This window comes from Periophthalmus magnuspinnatus, chromosome 16, assembly GCF_009829125.3.
Source record: "Periophthalmus magnuspinnatus isolate fPerMag1 chromosome 16, fPerMag1.2.pri, whole genome shotgun sequence".
Classification (NCBI taxonomy): domain Eukaryota; kingdom Metazoa; phylum Chordata; class Actinopteri; order Gobiiformes; family Gobiidae; genus Periophthalmus; species Periophthalmus magnuspinnatus.
In genome coordinates, this window is record NC_047141.1 from 30,162,910 (window position 1) to 30,189,654 (window position 26,745).

The 26,745-nt window shown below is 43.6% G+C and overlaps 2 protein-coding genes across 3 annotated transcripts in view; both read left to right on the forward strand.

Moving 5' to 3' along the window:
* The window catches only part of zyx (zyxin), a 282,791-nt gene that overhangs the window by 117,891 nt on the left and 138,155 nt on the right, over positions 1-26,745 (forward strand). The window lies entirely within an intron of this gene.
* The window catches only part of clcn1b (chloride channel, voltage-sensitive 1b), an 80,980-nt gene that overhangs the window by 38,274 nt on the left and 15,961 nt on the right, over positions 1-26,745 (forward strand). For both annotated transcript variants that reach the window (XM_055228121.1, XM_033980504.2), the window contains 9 exons: positions 1,363-1,441; positions 3,986-4,111; positions 12,095-12,179; positions 12,712-12,813; positions 22,640-22,724; positions 23,204-23,359; positions 24,174-24,243; positions 24,332-24,442; positions 26,328-26,541. In XM_055228121.1, coding sequence (XP_055084096.1) covers positions 1,363-1,441; positions 3,986-4,111; positions 12,095-12,179; positions 12,712-12,813; positions 22,640-22,724; positions 23,204-23,359; positions 24,174-24,243; positions 24,332-24,442; positions 26,328-26,541 — 1,028 coding nt within the window. The remainder of the gene's footprint in view (positions 1-1,362; positions 1,442-3,985; positions 4,112-12,094; positions 12,180-12,711; positions 12,814-22,639; positions 22,725-23,203; positions 23,360-24,173; positions 24,244-24,331; positions 24,443-26,327; positions 26,542-26,745) is intronic.

A 26,745-nucleotide genomic window follows, 5' to 3' on the forward strand; every position in this document is an offset into this window, starting at 1 on the left:
CTCTACCATAAAATTTAATGATAACTGACATGAACTGATCCAACCTGGAGGTGGCAGTATTATGCTTTGTTTGCGTACAGCCTGCCGGAAATAATTAGAAGAAGAGAAGAAGAAGAAGAAGAAGAAGAAGAAGAAGAAGAGAAGAAGAAGAAGAAGAAGAAGAAAAAGAAAAGAAAAGAAAAGAAGAAGAAGAAGAAGAAGAAGAAGAGAAGAAGAAGAAGAAGAAGAAGAAGAAGGGATCGTGACAATCTTTCAGCTGCAACAACTTATTTAACCTCAACTGGTGCAATGAGACACTTGTAATTTCTTAAACAACCAGGTCGAAAAACACATCCCCCTGTCGTGGAAAAGATATTCCTCTGTTTGAGAAGCGTCAAATCATCAGCTTCGGCAGAGAAAACATCTAAGGAGAAGCAGAAACTACTTAAATTGGGTTAAGAACTGTCCAGCGCATTGTTAAAAACTGGAAGGATAGTGATAGTGGGGACTTCGAGACAGAAATATGGCCAGAAAAAATCGTGATCGGCGACACTTAAATGTTTGGTGAAATCAAATCGAAGAAAAACAACAGTAGAACTCAGGGCTGTGTTTAAAAGTGAAAGTAAGAGCGTTTTTAGTGTGTGACCCTTTTTTTTTTGGTGGCGACTTATTTTTTGGCCAAGCAGTGTTTACCTGCATATAAATGTTTTACAAAATCCTTTCTGTAATGTTATAAGTATACTTAAACAAAATGTCTTTATTAAAATATTTACAAAGACACTGCATTTTACAAAAACGTCAACTCTAGACTCCTAAGCTAATGCTAGTTTACCTGGGGAGCTAGCATGCTAACAGGTGATTTGCAACTCAATGATAAACGCAAATCTAACCTTATTAATTATATTTAAATACGCTTAAGGTTCATATTCTGTACGTTTTAGCAGAACAAATGCAAATAAATCTAAGGAATAATGTGTAATTTTCTGTAATAGTTAAATATCACTTTTGTGCAGTGTTGTGTTGTGGCTGCGCAGCATGGCTCAGTGTCTGTGGTTTATCTGATGCTGTCGGTGGTGGTTTTATTCTAAATTTCCTTTAAATGAACAATATTTATTCACTTTGTGCCATTTTGCCTTTTGCTTTCTCTCTCCTCACTCTTCACCTGCGCTTCTCCATCTCCTCCGTCCCTCCTGGGTGCTCCTCCTCGGCCCCTCTCTCCTCTCCTGCCCACTGGCCTCCCTCTTGCCCTCCCTCCCGGTGTCCCCCGGCTCCTCACTGTCTGCGGCTCCTCCCCGGCTCCTCACTGTCTGCGGCTCTCCCCCGGCTCCTCACTGCCGGCGGCTCCTCCCCGGCTCCTGTGGCTCCTGTTCCCTGTGTCAGTAGAACCCGTACGGGTACACAGATATTCTGACGGTGGGCTGCGCTGTGGGGGTGGGCTGCTGCTTCGGCACTCCACTAGGAGGTACTGTACCACTGCCTGTGCTCCTCCTGCCTGTTCTCCTGCTGCCTCTGCTCCTCCTGCATGTTCTCCTCCTGCATGTTCTCCTCCTGCCTCTGCTCCTCCTGCATGTTCTCCTCCTGCATGTTCTCCTCCTGCCTCTGCTCCTCCTGCCTGTTCTCCTCCTGCCTGTCCTCCTTCTGCCTGTCCTCCTGCTGCCTGTCCTCCTTCTGCCTGTCCTCCTGCTGCCTGTGCTCCTTCTGCCTGTGCTCCTCCTGCCTGTGCTCCTCCTGCCTGTCCTCCTTCTGCATGTGCTCCTCCTGCCTGTTCTCCTCCTGCCTGTGCTCCTCCTCCCTGTCCTCCTCCTGCCTGTCCTCCTTCTGCCTGTCCTCCTGCTGCCTGTGCTCCTTCTGCCTGTGCTCCTTCTGCCTGTGCTCCTCCTGCCTGTCCTCCTTCTGCATGTGCTCCTCCTGCCTGTTCTCCTCCTCCCTGTCCTCCTCCTGCCTGTCCTCCTCCTGCCTGTGCTCCTCCTGCTGCCTGTCCTCCTCTTGCCTGTCCTCCTCCTGCCTGTGCTCCTCCTGCCTGTGCTCCTCCTGCCTGTCCTCCTCCTGCCTGTGCTCCTCCTGCCTGTCCTCCTCCTGCCTATGCTCCTTCTGCCTGTGCTCCTCCTGCATGTTCTCCTCCTGCATGTTCTCCTCCTGCCTCTGCTCCTCCTGCCTGTTCTCCTCCTGCCTGTCCTCCTTCTGCCTGTCCTCCTGCTGCCTGTGCTCCTTCTGCCTGTGCTCCTCCTGCCTGTGCTCCTCCTGCCTGTCCTCCTTCTGCATGTGCTCCTCCTGCCTGTTCTCCTCCTGCCTGTGCTCCTCCTCCCTGTCCTCCTCCTGCCTGTCCTCCTTCTGCCTGTCCTCCTGCTGCCTGTCCTCCTCCTGCCTGTGCTCCTCCTGCCTGTGCTCCTGCTGTGACCGGGGGCTTGGTCCATGTGCTGTTTGTTAATAAAGGCTCTAATCTTCTTGTGTGCAGTCAGTGCTTTTTCCAGATCGTTTTCTCAGATCGTTTTAACCCGTTCTCTTTATAACGTTGGTGTTTATTGATGTAACTAATGAAAAGCTGTTTTTCTCCATAAGGCCATTATTTTTATTTTTTTTTATTTTACATGCACATGTTCTCTTGCATTTAGATACATAAACCTTTGTAATGGACAATGGGCATATGTTAAAATAATTATTTTTCATTTCATTTTTTTCTAAATCTGCGACTGTCAGCTAGAGGAGTGGTCAGTTCAGTTCAAGTTATTTTTGTAAAGCCCAAAATCACAACAGCAGCCGTCGCCTCTTTAGGGCTGAACATGAGACTTAATTTAACCAACTTAACCCTCTGATGCATGAATTATGAGAGCCTTTTTCTGAAGTGTTTTATTCTTCTCAGGACATGAAACAACATTGTGAACTGCCTGTAAAAAGGAATTAACTTGTGTTCTATTGTAAATATACAAACACATGTTTCTTTTTATGCTTTGGAAAATATTTCAACATTTTTGGGAAACTTCAACACTGTATAGATGCAATATTTAGGCCTGAATAAGAAAACCAATCAGAGGAAATTTACTTGCAGTTACACCAACTGACCACTGAATTGACCTCAATGGAGTGTGGCAGCAGAGAGCACTCCAGAGGATGATATGCAGCTCCACAATTTAAACCAGTGCATTAAAGAGAAAGTTATGTTTTAGTAGCTGTCCACTGCAGTGACCGCTGTGCACCAGAGGGTTAAAGTTACAAAATCAACAATGAAACAGAAACAGACGAGCAAATTAATCAACAGTAAACAAGCAAATGGAGAACTGTCCCAGTACATCCTCTGTCCTTAGACCTTTCTCTTGCACGAACCACTGTCCCAGAGCGCCCCCTGTCCTTAGACCCTGCTCCTCGGCAAAGAAAAACTCAAAAAACCCAGTGAGAAAAAGAGAAACCTCGAGGAAAAGCAGATGTGTCCAGGACTAGTCTGCTGTCATACTTTCTAAATGACTCCAAACCGTGTTCTAAACAAAGATAACAGCAAAAAAAGATGTAAAATAGTGCAATAAATGAATTTGCCTTTCGAGATACTAACAGTTTTACATTGTTTTTATTGATTTACCACTAATCTGTAGCTGCTAATCTGCACCAGTAGTGTTTCAAACCACTACTACTAACTCAAACACCACATTTATACAGTTAATCTACATTATAATCATGATATTACTAGCCGTACTTTACTATTTCAGGCTTTAGCAAACAATCTATGGGCTGTAATCACCACCCACGCAGCTTTTCATGCTCGTATGAAACATATTTAAAGTAGAAGTCTCCATTTATTGCATTAAATTATCTTCAATCAACAGTTTTCTCCAGTTCTCCTCATGTGCCCTGTCCTTACCCTGCATGCACCTGTGTTAGTCTGACTACATGTGGTTCTCCTGTTGAGTATAATTACACTCTAGGCTTCGAGTGCTTTCAAACATCTTTCTCTCCTTCTTCTTCCCATCCTCCTTTTCTCTCCATCCGGTCTGCTCCGTCTCTTCTCCACCATCAGGGGTCCTGTTCAGTATTGAGGTCACGTCTACCTACTTTGCTGTGAGGAATTACTGGCGGGGTTATTTCGCTGCCACGTTCAGCGCCTTCATCTTCAGGGTGCTCTCCGTTTGGAACAAGGACGCTGGTAAGACGGGAAACCAGCGCGCCAAAAGTCTGCTCCATGTGAATGTGGGATAATGACAGCGGGATTGAGGGGAAATGGGGATTTTTTTGCTGCAAGTTAAAATTGAAAATGACACTTTTTAGGAACTATTCAGCTGGAAAATAAGCTGAAGAAAATGGAAATTCTGTTTTAAAACTATTTTGAAAATGCACTTTTTGACAGAGTGAGTTAGAGCTGCAGCTGAGGATTATTTTAGTGACGGACGAGTCATTGAGACGTTTTAAATACATTTTATCATCAAAAAAAGGCTGAAGATGGAGACTTCCAGATCGAGATTATTTCTGAATTACATGTATTAGTCAATCAAAAGAGAAATATTTTTTCTTTTTTTACATTTTGATTTAAAAACAACTCTGTCTTTAAAAATGTATTTTTGTCCGTCTCTAAACTCTAAAGTCTGTACAGTCCAAATAATTATTACGATAATGACGAGGATTGTTCTATTGTCACAGTTAGAAGATTAATCGTTGCTAAACCAGGACTAAAGCAGGACTGAACCAGGTCTAAACCGAGACTAAACCAGGACTAAACTGGGACTAAAACAGGACTAAACCAGGACTAAACTGGGACTAAACCAGGACTACATCAGGAATAAACCAGGACTAAGCCAGGATTAAACATGGGCTAAACCAGAACTAAACCAGGACTACATCAGGACTAAATCAGGACTAAGTCAGGACTAAACCAGGACAAAACATTGGCTAAACCAGGACTGAACTAGGGCTAAACCAGGTCTAAACCTGGACTAAACCTGGTAAATTAGCATTTCAGTTTTGTTCAGTTTAAACCTGGAACATTCTTCCTGAAGATGTGACTCAGACCTCGACTTTGACAATGTTTAAATCCAGACTCAGACTGTTCTGTTTATCTGTGCATGTGATAAAAAGGTTTTTATTCTGTACTTTTCTGTTTTAATGTTAATTTTATGATAATTATTTATGTTTGATTTTAATGTCTTCTGTAAATCACTTTGAATTACTTTGTGTACCAATTGTGCTATATGTAACGCAACTAGGGGCTAATTAGGACCTGACTGCAATGTGACCAGATGTAGGTACGGTAGGGAGCCAGTGTGTGTGAATAAATACATCAACACGGAATCTTAGTCAAAAAATAATATATATTAAGTTCAATATTAGTTATTTAGGCAGGTATGCAATAATAATATACATATATACAATGAATTATAAATATGAAATTACTTTATATATATGATTAATACAAAAAAAAAAATGCAATGCAACAGAACCCCAAAAAAAAAATGTACCCTTCCAGTTCCAGGTTCGAGTATTTGTTCCAAAGGTTGTGTTCAATGTGTAATGTCTTTATGATCCAAAACTTGTTATAATCCAAGAAAGCAGGAAAATGAAAAGGTTCGTTTGTTCCTACCAGTCTATGAAGGAAAAGGGTAGCTCGCCATCCAGGTTATTGTGGGGTTGTCGTGGGATTCAGTGCAGGGGAAAAAAACCTGACCGTTGAGCGGATAGTGATAGCGGTAAGTATCTGTCGAGTCCAAATGTAGTTTTATGTATTTTCTTCCATGAAATTGCCAAGAGAAACAGCCAGAATCAGCCACAATCAGCCACAATCAGCCACAATCAGGAGCAGCATGAGACAGGTCTTGGCGTCTGACGTCACCGCTAATAAAGGAAATTTGTCCCGCCACAACCAACTCCTCACCGGAAGTGGGACATTATATGACACGGGTTACACTTTCCCCCCCTGATCTCATGTTCGTCCGCGGACATGGACCAGGCTGGCACTCAATAACGGACTGACTGGAGCAGGGAAACACCTCCTCATTTTCGTCCTCTTGAACAGCAAAGGTGAAGGCTGTGCTCAAGCCGTGAAGGATGGTTTGGATGCTTTTTAACAACGGATGGCCAAGTTGTACATATTGCAGTCTCTCAGGTGGGCATCTTGTGCGGCCTGTACGGCGTAGGGTTTGTTCAGGTTCAGGACTCGACGGTTCTGACATGGGTGAATTGGATTCTGGATCAATGACAGAAGGTTCCGGTGATGTGGAAGGAGTTTTGGAATCTTCTGCCAGATTGATTGGTTCAAGGTCAATTGGTGTAGGTTGAGATTCAGTGTCAAGTTCTTCTGTGCCTTTAGCCAGAACTTCTTCAGCAACTTGAGACCCACCACCTGCAGACTCAATCATAGATTCATGATGCTCATTAGTGGTAGAAGCTGGTGGTGAAACAAGAGACTCAGGCAGCTCAGCAGAAGGAACTGGCGGCATGGCAACAGGTAAATCAATAACAGTTGTAAATGTTACAGGTTCAGGCACAGACGGAACGTATACAGGTAAGATTTCATCCTCAGACTCTTCATCGCTAGGGTGTGGAGGCAGTGATACTGGCGAAGGCGGCACAGGTGAGTCTTCCTTCTTCACAGGTAGGTTTTCAACATGAGCAGGTAGGTACCCACAGGGCAGGAGAAGGTCTCTGTGCAGAGTTCGCAGTGGTTTATCTTTGCCCTCTGGTCTCACGGTGTACACAGGGAGATTGCCGGCTTTTGTCACCACTATGTATACATCGGGCTCCCACTTATCAGCCAGTTTGTGCTTGCCTCTCAAGCGCACGTTCCTCACTAAAACTCTGTCTCCGATGTTTAACTCTGAAGCTGTAACATGGCGATCAAATCTGGTTTTATTTCGGTCCATAAGTTTCTGGGAATTCTCACTGGCCAGCTGGTAACTGTCCTTCAGGTGTGACCTCAACTTCTGGACATACTGTAAATGAGAGTCTGGCTTGTTATCATTCAGCGGCAGTCCGAAGGCCAGATCAACAGGAAGTCTTGGTTGGCGGCCAAACATAAGTTCGTATGGTGAGAATCCCGTAGCGTCGTTCTTTGTGCAATTATATGCATGGACAAGAGGTTTTACATGATCTTTCCAATGTTGTTTTTCTTGTTCACTCAGAGTTCCCAACATGTCCAGTAAAGTTCTGTTGAATCGCTCCACAGGGTTGCCTCTTGGATGGTAAGGTGTCGTTCTGATCTTGTGGATGCCCGTCATTTCACAAAGTTCTCGAATGATGCGGGATTCAAAATCAGGGCCCTGATCACTGTGCAGCTTTTCTGGAATGCCGTAATGCACAAGAAAGTTGTCCCATAGGCACTTGGCGACGGTGGTGGCTTTTTGGTTGGTGGTCGGTACAGCGACTGCATATTTCGTGAAATGGTCAGTCATGACAAGGATATCTTTGATTCTACCACAAGGCTCAACAGACAAGAAATCCATGCAGACCAACTCCAGGGGACCCGAGGTCTGGATGTTGACAAGAGGTGCCGCATGTTCAGGTAAGGACTTCCGTCTCACACATCTGCCACAGGTCCTGATTTTGTTGACCACATCAACAGACATCCTCGGCCAGTAAAAGCGGGATCGGACCAGGTCCAGAGTCCTCTCGATACCCATGTGGCCCATCTGGTTGTGAAGTTGGTGCAACACATCAGCTCGATATTCTTCTGGCAACACAAGTTGGAAGGTGTGCTCACTTCCCACCTGTCTCTTCCTGATGAGAAGGTTGTTATGGAGCTCCAGTTTTTTTACTTCTCTCAGTAACAGAGGCAGGTCGGGCAGCTGTTCTCTCAGCAGTGGTGGGGGCGACTCTCCACGCTCGAGCTGTGCAATAACATGCTGGATGGTGGGGTCGGCTCGCTGCTTGGTGGCAATGTCAGCAGCTGAGAGTCGAGGAAGAACAGGCGAAGCGAACTGTGTGTCATTTACAAAACTGTCAGGGACACTGTCGGCTTGGGTAGACAAAGACAAGATGAGAGCACGGTTCAGGTCAGCAGCTTCTGGTCCGTAGATCAAATGACGATCAGATATTGCTCTGATAGTGTGTTGGTCAATTGAGGCATATTCTAGATCTTGTAAATGTTGCTGGGCAAATTTCAATACTCGCTCTCTTTCTTTACGGGATAGTGGGTCATCAGACAGGTCACCATGCGGACGGCGTGACAGCCCGTCAGCATCAGCATTCTGCTTGCCTGCTCTGTAAATGAGTTTGAAGTTGAAGGTGGACAGAGCGGACAGCCATCTGTAGCTGGTGGCGTCGAGCTTGGCTGATGTCAGCAGGTAAGTTAGAGGGTTGCTGTCTGTGACAACGGTGAATTGAGCGCCATAGAGATAGTCATTGAACTTTTCTGAAACTGCCCATTTCAATGCAAGGAACTCGAGTTTATGAGCTGGATACTTTGCTTCGCTCTTGGAAAGGCCTCTGCTGGCGTAAGCCACAACTCTGTTCTGCCCATCTTGTTCTTGGTAGAGCACAGCGCCAAGGCCTGTAGAACTTGCATCGGTGTGGAGAGTGTAAGGTTTCTGAGGGTCAGCAAATGCGAGAACAGGAGCAGTGGTAAGTTTGTCTATGACAGCTTCAAAGGCTTTTTGACACTCAGCTGACCAGCGTCCTCCGAATGGCTCTTTAGGATTCAGGTAGCATTCTTGTTTTACTTTGGACTTGAGCTTCCTCTGAGACGGAGGGTAACCAGCAGTGAGTTCGTGAAGTGGTTTGGTGATGGCAGAGTACCCTTGGACGAATCGGCGATAGTACCCAGCGAAACCAAGGAAGGATCGCAGCTCTTTCAAGTTTGTTGGGACTGGCCATGTGGTTAGGGTCTTGATTTTATCTGGGTCTGTTTCAACACCGTGCTGAGAAACGACGTGGCCAAGGTACTTGACGGAGGTTTGGAAGAACACACATTTTTCAACAGACAGTTTCAATCTGAACTCTTTCAGTCCTCGAGGACAGTAGTTTGGCCAGCACAGATGGTGTGTGACTGGTTAAAATGCAGGGTAGCTGTGGCGTACTGGTCATCCATGCTTTGACTGTACCGAAATTGCAGGATCTTTAGAACGGCTTGATAACCAGGGGCAGCAGGCTGGAAGGACTGTTCAGTTTGTAAGTGCTTGGTGAAGGCGACGTCCAGAGTATTGGTGCCAATGAGGATCAGTGGTTGCGACTGCTTTACATCAGGGACAACAAGAGCCAGAGTGTCAATGTTGATGTTTGTGCCGAGGAACTCAGGTGGGAAAGTCATGTTTATTTCAATGTACCCCAGGTATGGTACAGACTCTCCATTTGCTCCTTCTATTTCCAGTAGGTCATCCAATGGCTTGATCTCATGGTCTGACAAATAAATGTTGTAGAAGGAATGTGGAATTGTGGTGACTTGGGAACCAGTATCAAGGAGACAGTTGTAATGATCGTCTCTGATTTGGACTTGACCAGTGCTCTTCATTCCCACAAGACCTCTTGGCAGTACGCGTATACTGTATGGCTGGTTCTTGGGACTGTTGGTGATGGCAGCTTCTGAGTGTCCCTTCACAGAAGCTGCTTCTAGTTTAACTGAAGGTTCTTATTTGTCCAGGTTTGCTGCTTTTGCCGCAACTGCTTTTTCTTTTGTCCTACCAGACGAGGATTGGCTGTGTTGGTGCAGGAAGAGGAAATGTGCCCATCTTCACCACACTTAAAACAGTACCATGGTTTGGGTTTGGTAGTGGACTGAGGCTGGTTAGACTGGCGTGAAGCTGGTTTGGGCTCGGCTGGATTTGTCTTGGACAGAAGAGCAGACATTTGGCGTTGAAGTTCTTGCATTTGTTTTTTCAGTTCTTTGAGTTCCTCCTTAGATGTTGAGGAGTGGCCACAGGAACAGGTGCTCTGGGACTGGATGTTGGCTTTCTGCTTTGAAGAACTGAAACCAATGTGTTTTTTCATCAATGATTCCTTGGCTTGTTGTCTGTCTTCTTCTGTTCGTAATGATAGCAGGAGATCTGAGAATGAAGGTGGATCATCTTTTTTCTGCTCCAGTCGCAGCTTTGTTATTACAGTGTTGTCCCAGCATCCACGCACAAATTGCTTAATGAGATGTTTCTCCATGTCGACAGCCTGTATTCCTCCCCTTTTGACAACAGTGTTGAGCATTAGCTGCAGCCGCTGGAGATAAGATGACGGCCGCTCCCCTGGGTTCTGCAGGATGTTCAGGTACTGGGCAAACAACTCCTCTCCGTCCTGTACAGTGTCAAATGCTGAATCCAATATGCGTAACAAGACAGTAGGTGGTGTTTCTGGGCCCAAACCTCTGACCAGGTCAGCAGCAGGCGACAGCAGGCTCTCTATGATGCGTCTGGTCACATGCAGTAGCGATAAACTGGGATCAGCAAGCAGTAACTCAATCTGTGAACGCCATGATTCAAAGTCCGCTTCATTGTTTGGCTTGGGAACTCGTCCAGAAAATGAGCGGAGTCTTACCGAAGTTGGAGCAGTTAGTTCTGTGTTGCGTACCACATGCTCGACAACAACTTTCTGTATTCCTAGTGGGTTTAGTTCTTCATTAGTGAGTGAAACTCTTGGCCTTGATCCAGCATCACTTGGTCTTTGTTGTTGGCTCTGTCTTGATTGTGCCCTCTGCTGGTCAGCGGTGAACTGGCTAGGGGCAGGCTGAGAGGCTTGAGGTATGGACAGTGGTACGTGCGATCCGGACACTGGTTGTGTATTGGTCATGTCCACTGTGGGCTCCTCACCTTCATCATCATCGTCGTCGTCCTCATCATTATCATCATCATCTTCATTCTCATTCGCTCCACTTGTGCTCAAATGTTGGCTGATTTGTTTCATCACAGTTCTGAGCATATCTTCAAAACGTGTACCACTCTGGTCGGCCATTTGTTTAAGTCCCTGCAGGTAGTCAGGGGTGACGCTACTGTCTCCTGCTGTGGCTGAAAGTTCGTCCGCAAGCGAAGTGACGCAGTACTCACGGTTAGTAAGCGTAGACGTGTATTTATATGGTAAAAGCGGCTTTAGTCCAATAAAAGCGGCCGATTCATTAAACTCAACGATCAGGTTTTTATGTAAACTACTGCTCGGTTCACTAATAGGCAACACGCGGTTAAGCGCCCCGTACTTGCGCAAGCAATCCAGTATTTCATGGTCAGAACTAGAATTAGTTACACCAGAAATCATCACGCACTGTGATATATTAACACCTGATTGCAAAATGAAATCCATAGTTTACTTTTTTTTCCCAAAACCAAAATTAATATTCACACACAAAGGCTCCTGGCTAGCTCGCCACTTGTAACGCAACTAGGGGCTAATTAGGACCTGACTGCAATGTGACCAGATGTAGGTACGGTAGGGAGCCAGTGTGTGTGAATAAATACATCAACACGGAATCTTAGTCAAAAAATAATATATATTAAGTTCAATATTAGTTATTTAGGCAGGTATGCAATAATAATATACATATATACAATGAATTATAAATATGAAATTACTTTATATATATGATTAATACAAAAAAAAAATGCAATGCAACAGAACCCCAAAAAAAAAATGTCCCGTTCCAGTTCCAGGTTCGAGTATTTGTTCCAAAGGTTGTGTTCAATGTGTAATGTCTTTATGATCCAAAACTTGTTATAATCCAAGAAAGCAGGAAAATGAAAAGGTTCGTTTGTTCCTACCAGTCTATGAAGGAAAAGGGTAGCTCGCCATCCAGGTTATTGTGGGGTTGTCGTGGGATTCAGTGCAGGGGAAAAAAACCTGACCGTTGAGCGGATAGTGATAGCGGTAAGTATCTGTCGAGTCCAAATGTAGTTTTATGTATTTTCTTCCATGAAATTGCCAAGAGAAACAGCCAGAATCAGCCACAATCAGCCACAATCAGCCACAATCAGGAGCAGCATGAGACAGGTCTTGGCGTCTGACGTCACCGCTAATAAAGGAAATTTGTCCCGCCACAACCAACTCCTCACCGGAAGTGGGACATTATATGACACGGGTTACATATACAGATAAACTTGCCTTGGATAATCCAGTGTTATTTACCGTATTTATTAGTAACTTGTGCCATAAATCTGCCATATCTATAATTCCTATGTTTACTTGCATTTACAGCTAAATGTCTGTATTATATCTTTATATCTTTCTTTCTCAGTTACTATCACAGCTCTCTTCAAAACAAACTTCAGGATGGATTTTCCGTTCGATCTACAAGAGCTTCCTGCATTTGCAATAATAGGGTGAGTCCACAGCTGTTTGAACAGTACAATGTCAGAATGTTATTGAATCAATTCTTCTGTATTTATTTACCGTGTTGGTAAGTAACTGAACACACGTACTGAAAATACATGTTCAGAATACTAATTTTGGTGCAGTTATTCTTTCATTTGTTGGTATTTTTACATTAAAGGAACACATTTAGGTGTCTGATCGTGCAATTTTAGCTTCAAACTACACTGTTTTAGTAAAGAAAATAGACAACGCAGCTCTTACGATGAGGCATATTGGATTTTTTTTTACTGTAATCAATGATAAATAAATGCAGAATAAACATAAAGTTGTGTTTAAATCCTTCATTATAAGTTTTTACCCTATAATATAATGCAACTCGGTGTAAAACTATCATAAATATTCAGAATACTGTACTCCGATTGACTCATATATAACGGAATTTTAATGCATGTGTCCATCATTCTGTGACTAAATACATTTTCAAAGTGTTCTTCCCATTATTGTTTTTTAAAATCATGTTTATTTATTCATTTTTTTCAGGATTTCTTGTGGTTTTCTCGGCGCGTTCTTCGTGTACTTGAACAGACAGGTGGTGCTGTTCATGAGAAGACCGACTGCGCTCACTCGATTTCTGACAAAACAGTAAGATTCCCAGGAATTTAACTTGAATTCAAAATAATTCTCTTTGTTTTGAGTAGTTTTGACGCCATAAAATGTACCTTTAGCTTGAAATATTACAATTAATCTGCCAATTTAATGTTTACTCCATAAGCAAAGTATTGAGTCAAGTCATTTGATCTAGGGCAGGTCCACCAAAAGAACAAAATGGCGGCATGGTCGTTCTTCAGCCTCACAACAAGAGGGTCCCTGGTTTGTTTCTCTTAAAGGGTGGAGCCTTACTCTGTGGAGTTGCATATTCTCCCTGTGCCTATGTAGTTTTCCTCAAGGTCGTCTCGTTTTTCGACAAATGAACAGCAGACGACAGCGGTGACAGAGTGAAATATCATGAAAAAAAAAAGAAAAATAATAAACCGGCGTAATTATAATAATGAAAATAATGAAAATAAACAGAGTCGGGTTGTACATTAGCAGAATTACAAACAGTAAATCAAGGAACAAGGGCAGATATTTTGATATTTTGCCATTTTGATACAATAAAACTGAAAAGCTAATTCTGTGTCTTTTTAACGCTGTCAAAAGTATAAAAACTCATAACTCTTTTGTTTCTAAGTATTTTTAATTCATTTTTCCAGAGCATTTAGAACGACCCTTCCCACATTAATCTGTGCAAATCCAGCACCGAGGAATGAACCCTCATTGTCCAGTGGTACTTTGAGTCACATGGATCAAATACTGAGTTTAACACCAGAGACGCCCCGAGTGTAAACGCCATTAAAGGAATAATAAGTGTTTTTCAGCACAAGGGTGTCCATCGGTGCACGTGGCACCAGGACACTCTAGGTCGGAGGTCGATGATCGACTTTGTTGTTGTGTCATCTGATCTCCGGCCGCGTGTCTTGGACACTCGGGTGAAGAGAGGGGCTGAGCTGTCAACTGATCACCACCTGGTGGTGAGTTGAATCCGCTGGCGGAGGAGGAAGCCGGACAGACCTGGCAGACCCAAGCGTATCGTGAGGGTCTGCTGGGAACGTCTGGCGGAGCCCTCTGTCAGAGGGGTCTTCAACTCACACCTCCGGGAGAACTTCTCCCTGATCCCTGGGGAGGTTAAATTCAATTCAATTCATTTTATTTTTGTAACGCCCAAAATCACAAGAACAGTTGTCTCGAAGGGTGTTCATGTTTTGGTTGATGGGGGAAACCGGAGTACCCGGAGGAAACCCATCCAGACACAGGGAGAAACATGTAAAACTCCACACAGAAAGGCCAGGGCGACCCGGGGATCGAACCAAACCTTCTTGCTGTGAGGCATGAGTGTTGCCACTCAGCCACCGTGCTGCCTACACACAAAAACAAACAGGAAAATCAAACAACAGGAAAAATCAGACAAAACAAGAAAAATCGGCCAGGTGAGGAGGAGGGAGGGGGGTGGAGGAGGGCCAGGCGAGGAGAAGGAGAGCCGGGCAAGGAGGATGAGAGCCAGGCGAGGAGGAGAGGGAGGCGGGTGGAGGAGGGCCAGGCGGGGAGGAGGAGAGGGTCCAGCTGTCATCGGGGCATCTGAAAGAGTTACACTCCACAGGGGGAGTGGGACAGGGGACAACATGTGAATAGCATTGCTGATGAGAAAATAGGACAAAGCAGAGGATAGTGCTCAGGTTGCCATACTTCCCCAGCTTGTTATCTCCTACTGCAGCCTGTCTTATCCCGGGTTTTAATGTCCCTAACTCCCTCACTATGTAACCTGGTCTATACCGAAGAGGAAGGTTTTAAGCCTGGTCTTAAATACAGAGACTGTGGGGGCCTGTTTAACATCAGCAGGGAGTTGATTCCATAGCACAGGAGCTTGGTAACTGAATGCTCTCCCTCCCACTGTACTTTTGGACACTCTAGGAACCACTAATAGTCCTGCATTCTGAGAGCGGAGTGCTCTGTTTGGCTGGTAGGACTCTGGCCGCTGCATTTTGGACCAACTGGAGGCTCCTTATAGTACTTTTGCGGCAGGCGGCGAGCAGAGAATTACAGTAATCAAGTCTGGAAGTAACAAATGCATGGATGAGTTTTTCAGCATCGTTTTTAGGTAAAATATTTCTAATTTTAGTTATATTTCGCAGGTGAAAGTATGCGGTTTTACAAGCTAGGTTTATATGAGCTGTGAATGAGAGATTTTGATCAAATAGGAATCAAAGATTTTTTACAGTAGGGCTAGAAGCTATATTCACATTGTCGAGTGAGATTATCTGGTCCGACAGAGAATCTCTTTGACCTTTGGGACCAACGACAATGACCTCTGTTTTTTCAGGATTTAAGAGCAGGTAATTCAAGGTCATCCAGGTTTTGATGTCCTTCACACAGACACTGAGTTTATCTATTTGATCAGTCTGATTTGGTTTCATTGATAAGTACAGCTGAGTGTCATCAGCGTAGCAGTGAAAATTAATGCCATGTTTTCTGATAATGTTACCCAATGGCAACATATACAGAGTAAATAGGATTGGACCAAGCACAGATCCTTGTGGAACACCACAGGCTACTTTAGAACAGGGAGAGGTGCACTGGTTTATACTAACAAACTGGTCCTATCTGATAGATAGGATTTAAACCATTTGAGGGCGGTCCCTCTGATTCCAATGTCACATTCTAACCTCTGCAGTAGAATGTTGTGATCAATGGTGTCAAACACTGCACTGAGGTCCAGTAGGACCAGGACTGAAGCCAGCCCGTTATCAGCAGCTAGTAGTAAATCATTTGTTACTTTAAGCAGTGCAGTCTATGTGCTGTGGTGAGCTCTGAATACAGAATGAAATTTTTCAAATATATTATTGTCCTGCAGGTGGCGGCAGAGCTGTTTCACCACAACTCGTTCTAGAATTTTTGAGAGGAAGGAAAGATTAGAGATAGGTCTGTAGTTGACTAGTTCATCAGGATTTAGGTTAGGTTTTTTCAAAAGGGGTTTAATCACAGCATACTTAAAGGACTGAGGAACGTAGCCATTTTCTAACGACATATTTATTATGTTATGGATGGAATCTATTATTAGGGGGAGGGCTTCTTTGAGGAGTCTGATTGGAATAGGGTCGAGCAAACAGGCTGATGGTTTGGATGACATGATGGCTGAGGTAATCTCCACCTCATCAACAGGAGTAAATTTATCTAATATTATTAGAGGATCTATGTGGGATATTGGTATTACAGACTGGATTAGCTCAGAGCTGATTTTTGGAGTAGCTTTGTTGATTTTGTCTCTAATGGTTGTAATTTTGTAATCGAAGAAGTGAAGAAAGTCATCACAACTAATGTTCGAGGGGACAAGAGACTCATTAGCAGTGTGGGAGTTTGTCAGCCTGGCTACAGTGCTGAACAGAAATCTGGGGTTATTTTTGTTTACTTCTATTAGATTTGAATAGTATCTGGTTCGGGCTTTCCGCAGAGCGGCCTTATAAGTGAGCAGGCAGAGCTTCCATGCCTTCAGAGACTGCTCAGAGCGCGAGCGGCGCCAAAGCTTCTCTGTGCGTCTTACATGTTGTTTGAGTGTCCTGAGCTGTAACGTGTACCATGGAGCCGGAGGTCTTGGTTTAATGCTTTTCTGTTTTAGCGGAGCTACAACATCGAGAGCAGATTTTAAGGTGAGCATTGTTCTGTCAACCAACTGATCAGTGACAATTGGATTAAAATTATTTTCATTGTCACATGACATATCTTTCAGTAATGGCTCAATAATTTCTTTAAACTCTGTAACCGATTTATCTGATAATGTTCTTCTCATTATAGTTTTTTCTGTGGGGCTGGATAGTCTTTTAGTATGAATTGAAAGGTAATTAAGAAATGGTCAGAGAGTATAAGGTTTTGAGGAAGGACAATTAGATCATTAATCTCAATACCATAGGTTAGAACGAGATCTAGAGTGTGATTGTGACAGTGAGTCGGCTTATTCACACTCTGGGTGAAACCGATCCCATCCAGGAGCGCGCCAAAAGCATTACTGAGGCAATCACTGCCGTTGTCTACATGTATGTTGAAATCTCCAACTATAACAATCCTTTCCCAATTCAAAACTAAACTTGAAATGAAACCAGAAAACTCTGTCAGGAACTCGGCATATGGACCAGGAGGTCGATAAATTATTATAAATATAACAGCTTTTTGGTTTTTCCAATTGGGGCACGTAATGGAGAGTGTGAGGCTTTCAAAGGAGAGGTGTGTATAGTTGGGTTTGGGGCTGAGAATTTGACTGGAATGAGAGATGACGGCCACACCACCACCTCGACCTGTGCTCCGGGCACTCTGAAAGTTCATGTGACTTGATGGCGTAGATTCGTTTAAAGGTTGGAGACATGGACTCCGAGTGGGCCATGTTCTCCACCTCTATTGTCGATGCAGCTGCTCGTAGCTGTGGTCGTAAGGTCTGCGGTGCTTGTCGCGGCGGCAATCCCCGAACCCGGTGGTGGACACTGGAATTAAGGGATGCCATCAAGTTGAAGAAGGAGTCCTATAGAGCCTTGTTGGCTCGTGGGACTCCTGAAGCAGCTGATGAGTACCGGCGGGCCAAGCGTGCCGCGGCTCGGGCAGTCACAGAGGCAAAAACTCGAGGTTGGGAGGAGTTTGGGGAGGCCATGGAGGAAGACTATCGGACGGCCTCAAAGAAATTCTGGCAAACCGTCCGACGCCTCAGGAGGGGGAAGCAGTGCTTCACCAACACTGTTTACAGTGCGGGTGGAGAGCTGCTGCCCTTGACTGGGGATGTTGTCGGGCGGTGGAAGGAATACTTTGAGGATCTCCTCAATCCCACTGTCACGTCTTCTGAGGAGGAAGCAGAAACTGAGGACCCGGAGGCGGACTCGTCCATCACCCTGGCTGAAGTCACTGAGGTGGTTGGCAAGCTCCTCAGTGGCAAGGCTCCAGGGATGGACGAGATCCGTCCTGAGTACCTCAAGTCTTTGGATGTTGTGGGACTGTCTTGGCTGACACGTCTCTGCAACATCGCGTGGCGGTCGGGGACAGTACCACTGGACTGGCAGACCGGGGTGGTGGTCCCTCTGTATAAGAAGGGGGACCGGAGGGTGTGTTCCAATTACAGGGGAATCACACTCCTCAGCCTTCCCGGTAAGGTCTATTCCAGGGTACTGGAGAGGAGAATCCGACCGATAGTCGAACCTCGGATTCAGGAGGAGCAGTGTGGTTTTCGTCCTGGTCGTGGAACACTGGACCAGCTCTATACTCTCCATCGGGTCCTCGAGGGTTCATGGGAGTTTGCCCAACCAGTCCACATGTGTTTTGTGGACCTGGTGAAGGCATTCGACCGTGTCCCTCGTGGTGTCCTTTGGGGGGTGCTCTGGAAGTATGGGGTCCGGGGCTCTTTGCTAAGGGCTGTCCGGTCCCTGTATGACCGGAGCAGGAGCTGTATTCGCATTGCCGGCAGTAAGTCAGACCTCTTCCCGGTGCATGTTGGACTCCGCCAGGGCTGCCCTTTGTCATCGGTTCTGTTCATTATATTTATGGACAGAATTTCTAGGCGCAGCCAGGGGCCGGAGGGGGCCTGGTTTGGGAACCACAGGATTTCATCTCTGCTGTTTGCGGATGATGTTGTCCTGATGGCTTCTTCGAGCCAGGACCTGCAGCAGGCACTGGGGCGGTTTGCAGCCGAGTGTGAAGCGGCTGGGATGAGAATCAGCTCCTCCAAATCCGAGGCCATGGTTCTCGACTGGAAAAAGGTGGTTTGCCCTCTCCGGGTGGGTGGTGAGTCTCTGCCTCAAGTGGAGGAGTTCAAGTATCACGGGGTCTTGTTCACGAGTGAGGGAAGGATGGAGCGTGAGATTAACAGGCGGATTGGTGCAGCATCTGCAGTGATGCGGTCGCTGTATCGGCCCGTTGTGGTGAAGGAGCTGAGCCAGAAGGCGAAGCTCTCGATTTACCGGTCAATCTACGTTCCTACCCTCACCTATGGTCATGAGCTTTTGGTAATGACCGAAAGGACAAGATCGCGGATACAAGCGGCCGAAATGGGTTTCCTCCGGAGGGTGGCTAGGTGCACCCTTAGGGATAGGGTCACACGGGAGGAGCTCGGAGTAGAGCCGCTGCTCCTACACGTCGAGAGGAGCCAGCTGGCTTGGGTATCTGCTCAGGATGCCTCCTGGACGCCTCCCTCGGGAGGTGTTCTGGGCATGTCCCAGCGGGAGGAGGAAGACCTAGGACACGCTGGAGGGACTATGTCTCTCAGCTGGCCTGGGAACGCCTTGGGATCCCACCGGAGGAGCTGGAGGACGTGTCCGGAGTGAGGGAAGTCTGGGAGTCCCTGCTTAGACTGCTGCCCCCGCGACCCGGTCCCAGATAAGCAGAAGAAAATGGATGGATGGATGGATGGAAGTGTTTTTCAAAGACAGGGGGCAGTATGTGATCTCCACAGACCTGACTAGTCCTGATTTCTTCCTGTGGGGCGATCTTAAAGAAATGGTGTTGGTGAATAAACCTCAGACGATTTAATAAACGACTTAAAACATAATATCGAGGATCAAATAAGACCGGAAATGCTTTAAATGTGACGTAAAGTGTGTTGGATCGGGCTGTTCAGGGACAAACCGAACATTTTTACTTCCCCGAGTTTAAGTAGTGAGTAAGTTCAAGTGTAAGTGAACAATTATAACCGTATATATTGACAAAAATCTCTTAAGGTTCAGTTTATCTAAGGCTAAAATTTGGTGAGTAAAACTTGAGAATTATAGGAGCGAGTGAAGATTTAAAAGTGTCAGTGACTTGTACTTTCGATGCTAAGACTTGTATCAAAACTAGATACTCATTTGAACAACTATCGATACTAAAAACGTCACATATACAGGACAGAAATGAACCTTTCCTGAATAGCTCTTTCCTGATCTTGAGCTGTATTAGTGGCAAAGATTATGAGAAGAACTAAAATACGGCTTTGAATAGATAAAGTGCTAATTAAAGTCCATACATTTCGAAATAAACATTAAGAATCAAGCTTAATGATCTGAATTCAAGTCATTTTAACTCATTTTCATCCAACTTTTTGGCTGTAAACTCACAAAAACGCTGCAACTTTGAGTCGTTTCGCTCTGTCTCCGCTTTCCAAACAGCAGCAGCAGTTGGGGCAGTTATTCTTGGAGTTTAATTCAGTGTAATGTATCTCAGCTCCACTTTGCTCCCTCATCAGTCTCAGCACAGTGGCGCAGACAGCAGGAAAAGCCTCGACAAACCCTCACGCACTTAGTTCCTCCATCCTCCACACAGATTCACTCAGAGACCAACTGTCAGGCCACATTAGCCGTCACCATTAGCGAAACAGAGGAGACACGGAGTCCAGTCAGCGCTATTTTCACTCAAACACTTATTTCTACTGCTGTAAACAGTTCGCCGCCAAATGGATATCTAAAGCAATTAAATGTACAAGATGGAGCTGGCTGCAGACCTCCACCCAGACGACCCTCACGTGACTCATCTCCATCCACATGTTCCTCAAAGTAAACAAACAACCGTCAAAGTTTGCGATTTCCTGACAGCTTTTTTTCAGCATGACGTTTCAAAAGTTGATGCATTGTTTTACGCTAAACACGAGGCACAGACTGACACATCCGCAGCAAAATGAAGCTTGTCGATGCTAGAGCAGTTATATCGGCAGATTTGGAGCCGAGTTTCATGTTTCTAATTCCGATCGCGAGTATCATAGCAACCAAAGAGCTAATCCAGAGCGAGGCTGTTGAAGGTAACTCCCTGTCCTGCACCGCACCGCTGCTTTAGCAGAGGGCAGACGCTTAGCAACGCTGTCAATCAAACCTGTTGCTAACGGTAGCGGGAGTGACCTGAGGGAAAGATGTTCGTATTTTATCAAAATATATCAAAATAAAAACCCCAGGATCATGTAGAGCGGGTTAGTACGAACATTTAAGACCAAAATGACGAGTCTGACAGCAGCAGGTACAGAGAGAGGAGCCAAAAGTTTTTTAATGTAAACTAAATTGGAGCCAGAGTCGATGGAGCCGGAAGCGCAGCGCATCATCACTTCTTTGTAACGCAGTGGCGAGCAGGTCAGCTACGTCCATTTATATAAACAGTATATGACAGGGGTTCTCAAACTCTTTTCACCGAGGGCCACATCTTGAAAAATATTCGACACGGAGGGCCACAGACCATTTAACATTGTTTAAATAAGGCTTGAAGTATTATTATTAGGTCTGTATGACAATGCAATGTGATGTTATTTAGGTTATATTGGTAGATTTACTCAAATTTGCCGTAAAAAGTAATGCGTATTTGGCCCCCAGACCATAGTTTGGACACCCCTGGTCTATGGGATGAAGCGCAAACCTTTTCCTAACCTTAAGCATGATAGATTTGTGTCTAATCTTAACCAAACCCAGGGCTGACGACAACACGTTCATGGTCAAACTACGTCTAATATTTTCATTTATCTTTATTTATGCAGGAAGAGTCCAATGAGAGAAAACAATACAAACAAATGAGTGCATAAGTCCATTTAAAACATTAAAAACAGGAGCAGTTGTGAGTATAAATATCCCCAGATTATTAAAGTGCATTTGTGGCACCAATGTTTCCAGTTTTGCATGTCTTTGTAATATATTCCATTCACCTGTTCTATTTACACTCTTGTTTAAGTAGGCCTACGCTCTCAGTTATCTGTTTTTCTTTGTGCTTGTCAAAAATAACTTAATGAACCTACGCAGTGGAGTAGAGCAGAGACAACACGAAGCTGGTTCAAGTTAAAGTGAAGTATTTCGCTCTAAACTCAATTTGGAAAGAGTTTTATCACCTTCGATGAACTTTAAAAGGCAATGAACGAAGGCTACAACTGAAAAAAAGTGTAATTAGTGATCAAAAAACGAATGAAAAATAATGAGGGACATGTGGGTGGAGGTCTGCGGAGTGGGGTCCTCTGGGTGAAGGTCTTGAAATCAAAATCTGAATCTTAATTTCAGTGACTTTGACTATTTAACAGTACTTGAATGTCCCACAGTTTGGCTTTAAACATCTGTATCTTCTGGAGCACGTAATGCCAAGAAGCGAAATTATAGGTTAGATCTGTGGAAAGATGACCCAGCTCCTCATTGAAAAACTCACTGAATAAATCCAGGATAGATGTGTTTAATGTGATGAAATTTCAGCAGGATCTCCATGGAGACAAGGAGCTGTGTTTGTTTCTAGATGTTTCAATACATCTCTCTTTAATTATGTCAGTAGGGATTCTTATTTCAAGCCAAAATTTTTTTTAAACTGTCACAAGGAACAACATGAACTAGTCAAAGGCTACGGAGCCCGGCATAGGACATTTGCAAAATATAATATTAATGTGTATTATTTTGAGGGAACGACTTAATTATCATAAGGGAACAAGATTATTTTTCTTTTTTAAGGTAAATATCTTGTGCGCTTTTGAGAATATGTGTATAGAAATTATTATGTTCCCTCAAGATAATTATGTCGTTCCCTCAAGATAATATCTCGTTCCCTCAAGATAATATTTAGTTCCCTCAAAAAAATTATGTCATTCCCTCAAGATAATTATGTTGTTCCCTCAAGATAATTTTTCGTTCCTTCAAGATATTTTGTTCCCTCAAGATAATATCTCGTTCTCTCAAGGTAATATATTTTTATTTTGTGAATATTATTCTTCTCCTTTCTGTCATCTGCGGGGCTCCGTACTAACTACTTAAATACAGGTTAATATTTTTAATTTGAGTAATTTTAACCAATGCTAGAGTTTCATTTTTCGCATTGTACAAAAGCAGCTGTGGAGTTGTATTTAAGAACATTTAAACTCATTTCATTTCATCTCTCGCAGTTGTTGTTCTGCTGATGCTTTCTGTCTGTTTGTGTGCAGTCGTCTCATCTATCCCGGGGCAGTCACTCTGATCATCGCCACCTTAACGTTTCCACCGGGGTTTGGACAGTTTATGGCCGGAGAGGTAACAGACTGTGTATAATAATTCTGGTTTGCATGTTCTTCCTGTGTCTGGGTTAAATTTACCCAAAAGAGGCAAAACGTTCATGAACAAACAAACAAAACTTAAAGTACATGAGACAGTTTTCCATGTTTTTTTCTAATTGTGCTGTAGTTTGATGAGATAATACAGTGGTGCTGTGAAAATTGTGAATATTATCATAGTTTTATATCAAGTGTCAAGTATTTTGTGAATAAAATGAGCTGATGAGAAAAAAAAACTCTGAAAAAAGAAATACAAACTCAAAATACAGAGACAGTTTGTGCCCACAAGGTTCAACCAGAAAGTAAAATGATAAAATTCACCAAAATTGTCAAATAGAGGGAATTCATTTGGATGATTTCAGCTCTGGGATCGCCAAACTCCACTGAACTAAAGGTCAAAGGTCAAAGGTCATACTGTCTCCTTTTGTGTCGTGTTTAAATTGATTGACGTGTGTGCAGCTCATGCCTCGTGAATGCATCAACTCTCTGTTCGACAACTTCACCTGGACCAAAATATCCGGCTCCCCCCTGCCCCCCGGCCTGGGACGCTCCACCGCCTGGCTCCACCCACAAGTCAGCGTGTTCGTCATCCTCCTGCTCTTCTTCGTCATGAAGGTGGGTCTCCGTTAAACTCGTCTTTACTGCGAAGTTTGACGACATCATACGATCGTGTTTTAAATGTGTGATTTAAATAAACTTGAATAAAATTTTACCGCTACAACTTAATAAGGCCAAAAATCAGGAGTAAAACAGGACCAGGACTAAAACAGGACCAGGACCAGGACTAAAACAGGACCAGGACCAGGACTAAAACAGGACCAGGACTAAAACAGGACCAGGACCAGGACTAAAACAGGACCAGGACTAGGACTAAAACAGGACCAGGACCAGGACTAAAACAGGACCAGGACTAAAACAGGACCAGGACCAGGACTAAAACAGGACCAGGACTAAAACAGGACCAGGACCAGGAACAGGACTAAAATAGGACCAGGACTAAAGCAGGACCAGGACTAAAACAGGACCAGGACCAGGACTAAAACAGGACCAGGACTAGGACTAAAACAGGATCAGGACTAAAATAGGACCAGGACTAAATGCTTTATTCTGGCAATATTAATAATTTGAACATTTGTATTTCTTTGTATCTTATATTGAGATACTATTATAGTTTATATATTGATTTATTGTAATTTTTGTGATTTTTACTGTGTTATTTCACTAAACCACTAAACAAACTAAACCATAGATGAGTTCATACTATTTCTATTTTTCCAATTTGCAAATCATGTGTTATTCTACTTATTTACTGCTACTCGAGTCATTTTTCAAACCGCCGTCCCGTCCGTTTTGCGGCTCCCACTGCTCCCGATGTAACAGTCTATAACACGTCGTCTTCGGCTCCACCTTGATCCTGTTGTTGTTGCAGTTCTGGATGTCAGCAGTTTCCACGACGATGCCCATCCCCTCGGGAGCGTTCATGCCCGTGTTCATTTTAGGTAAGAGGATTGGGTCACGGGAGCGCCTGCGTCCCGCTAAGCCTCCGTTTAAGTTGTTTTCACCTGATGTTTCCTATCCCGCCTCTAGGAGCAGCTTTCGGGCGCCTTGTGGGAGAGATCATGGCCACTCTGTTTCCAAATGGAATCTTGTTTGATGGGATCGTGTACCGGATACTTCCAGGAGGATACGCGGTCATTGGTCAGTCCATTTTGCAACATCTCAGAATGACTCTATATCATCTGTTTCTCTGGTACATGATATTTTCTCCAAGATATAACAGCGTTTCTCAAAATGATTTGGCTTTTTCTGGAGGAGTGACTAGTTCAGATCTGATTAAAAACATTTGGATTTCTTTATATCTTACTTTACGGCAAGGCAAGGCATAAAAAAGACATTAAAATCACAATAAAACAAATCAAAACATAAATAATCATCATAAAATCAACATTAAAACAGAACATATTCATTTTTATGCATTTTTTGCTGGTGAGACTTATACTCCAGTGCGACTTATACTCTGGAAAATATGGTAATTATTTGAATACAGTGCTGTTTCTAGCTTCCGTCCTCTGCTCTTGAGTCCCTGCTGCTTGGTTAAATCTTTGTATCGACATGTTTAAGTCCTGTTTCAGTTCTAGTTTAGTCGTAGTTCAGAGACTCCGACCTGCAGCTTGGAAAAAGGTTTGAACTCATAATTGCAGCTCAACTCAGTGTGACACTTGGGAAATAATATGAACCGTCAGATAGTACTGGGTTACGGTTGTCAAAAGTGTCAAAAATCAGCTACTAATCGATACTAAAACGAGCATCAAAAGTAGATACTGGTTTAAGCAAGTATCAGCTATATTTTGCACATGATAATTTGCACTATTATCTAATTAATTATACTGTAAATTTGGGACTATAGAGCGCACCTGAATATAAGCCGCACCAGCTAAATTTGAAAAGAAAATCAATTTTGTACATATATAAGCCGCACCTGAATATAAGCCGCAGGTTTTTGTGTTGTAACATGTGATATTTACACAGAAAGACGGTACACAGAAGGTTTTTTAGTTTTAATTTAGGAAACGCTTTTTTTCTTTTTTCTTTCAAAAAAAAAATTGTGTCTAAAAAGCATCAGTTCATAATCTTTCCCCATGTCTCACTTACGCATTTACTGTTAGAGCGCCCCCAGTGGCCTTAGGCAGTAAAAATCTATAAATTAGCCGCACTGTTGTATAAGCCGCAGGGTTCAAAGCGTGGGGAAAAGAGTAGCGGCTTAAAGTCCGAAATTCACAGTATTTTTATACGCTCTCTTTGTCATGTTATTTATCTGTTTTATACCTCGTTTTCTTTGTTTGCTCTGGCATCCAGTGTGGGCAGCAAAGTAAGAATTTCATTGTACAGTCTTATACAGACATGTTACTTACAGAGCACATGACAAAAAAAGCTTTGAATCGATCGATATGAAAAAAAAAAATCACACGACTGGATGAAATTTGACCTTTTCTTTTGGAGACGTAGACAGACTAATAATAAAGTGTCACTCAAACATGTGTGAATGAAACAAAACACAACTCCAGGTCTGTTTTTGAGGAGGGAACAACATTATAACACCCCAAGAGTCAGTTTTGTGTAATATAGGATATCTAATAGATATTTGGAGCTGTTAAAAGTATCGAAAATCAGATACTAATCAATACTACAACTAGTATCGAAACTAGATAATCATTTAAACAAAAAAAAATAAAAAATAAAAATCACAACTGGATAAAATTTGACTTTTTCTGAACAATTTCATCTTGAGTTTTAACAGAAAAGTGTCAGACCACATGGTATAATAAACAAATACTATTATTTTGTGTTGAAAATGACAATATTTGCTAAAAAAAAAAACCCAAACAAACAAAAAAAAACGCTTTAAAAATGATTATTTGGGAATCAAAATTGGCATCAAGTATCTACTTTGTTCCTTAATGTTGAACTTTTAGTATTTTGACAACACTAGTTCTGGAAAATCCAAACCTCTTGTACTTCATGGTGTTACTTTATGCAAATATAGTGTCACTTATTGGCATATATGTCCTGCATCGACCACTAGGGGCAGCAGCTATGACCGGGGCCGTCACACACACCGTCTCCACCGCTGTGATCTGCTTTGAGCTGACGGGGCAGATCTCTCACATCTTACCCATGATGGTGGCTGTGATCCTGGCCAACATGGTGGCTCAGGGGCTGCAGCCGTCCCTCTACGACTCCATCATCCAGGTGAAGAAACTGCCCTACCTGCCTGAGCTGGCCCTCGGGCACATCAGGTAAACCACTCCCACAGGGAACAAATACGAGGGTCATTCAATAAATAAGGTGAATTTTTCGGTATAAGGATTTTTAATACAGTTAGAAGCTTCCTTTTTTTTGTTTTTGTTTTACCTGTTTTTCACATGGATTTAATTTCTTTTGCGGATTAAAAAAAACAAACTTTGAGAGTTTTGGCGATTAACAAAGATGGCCGACCAAGA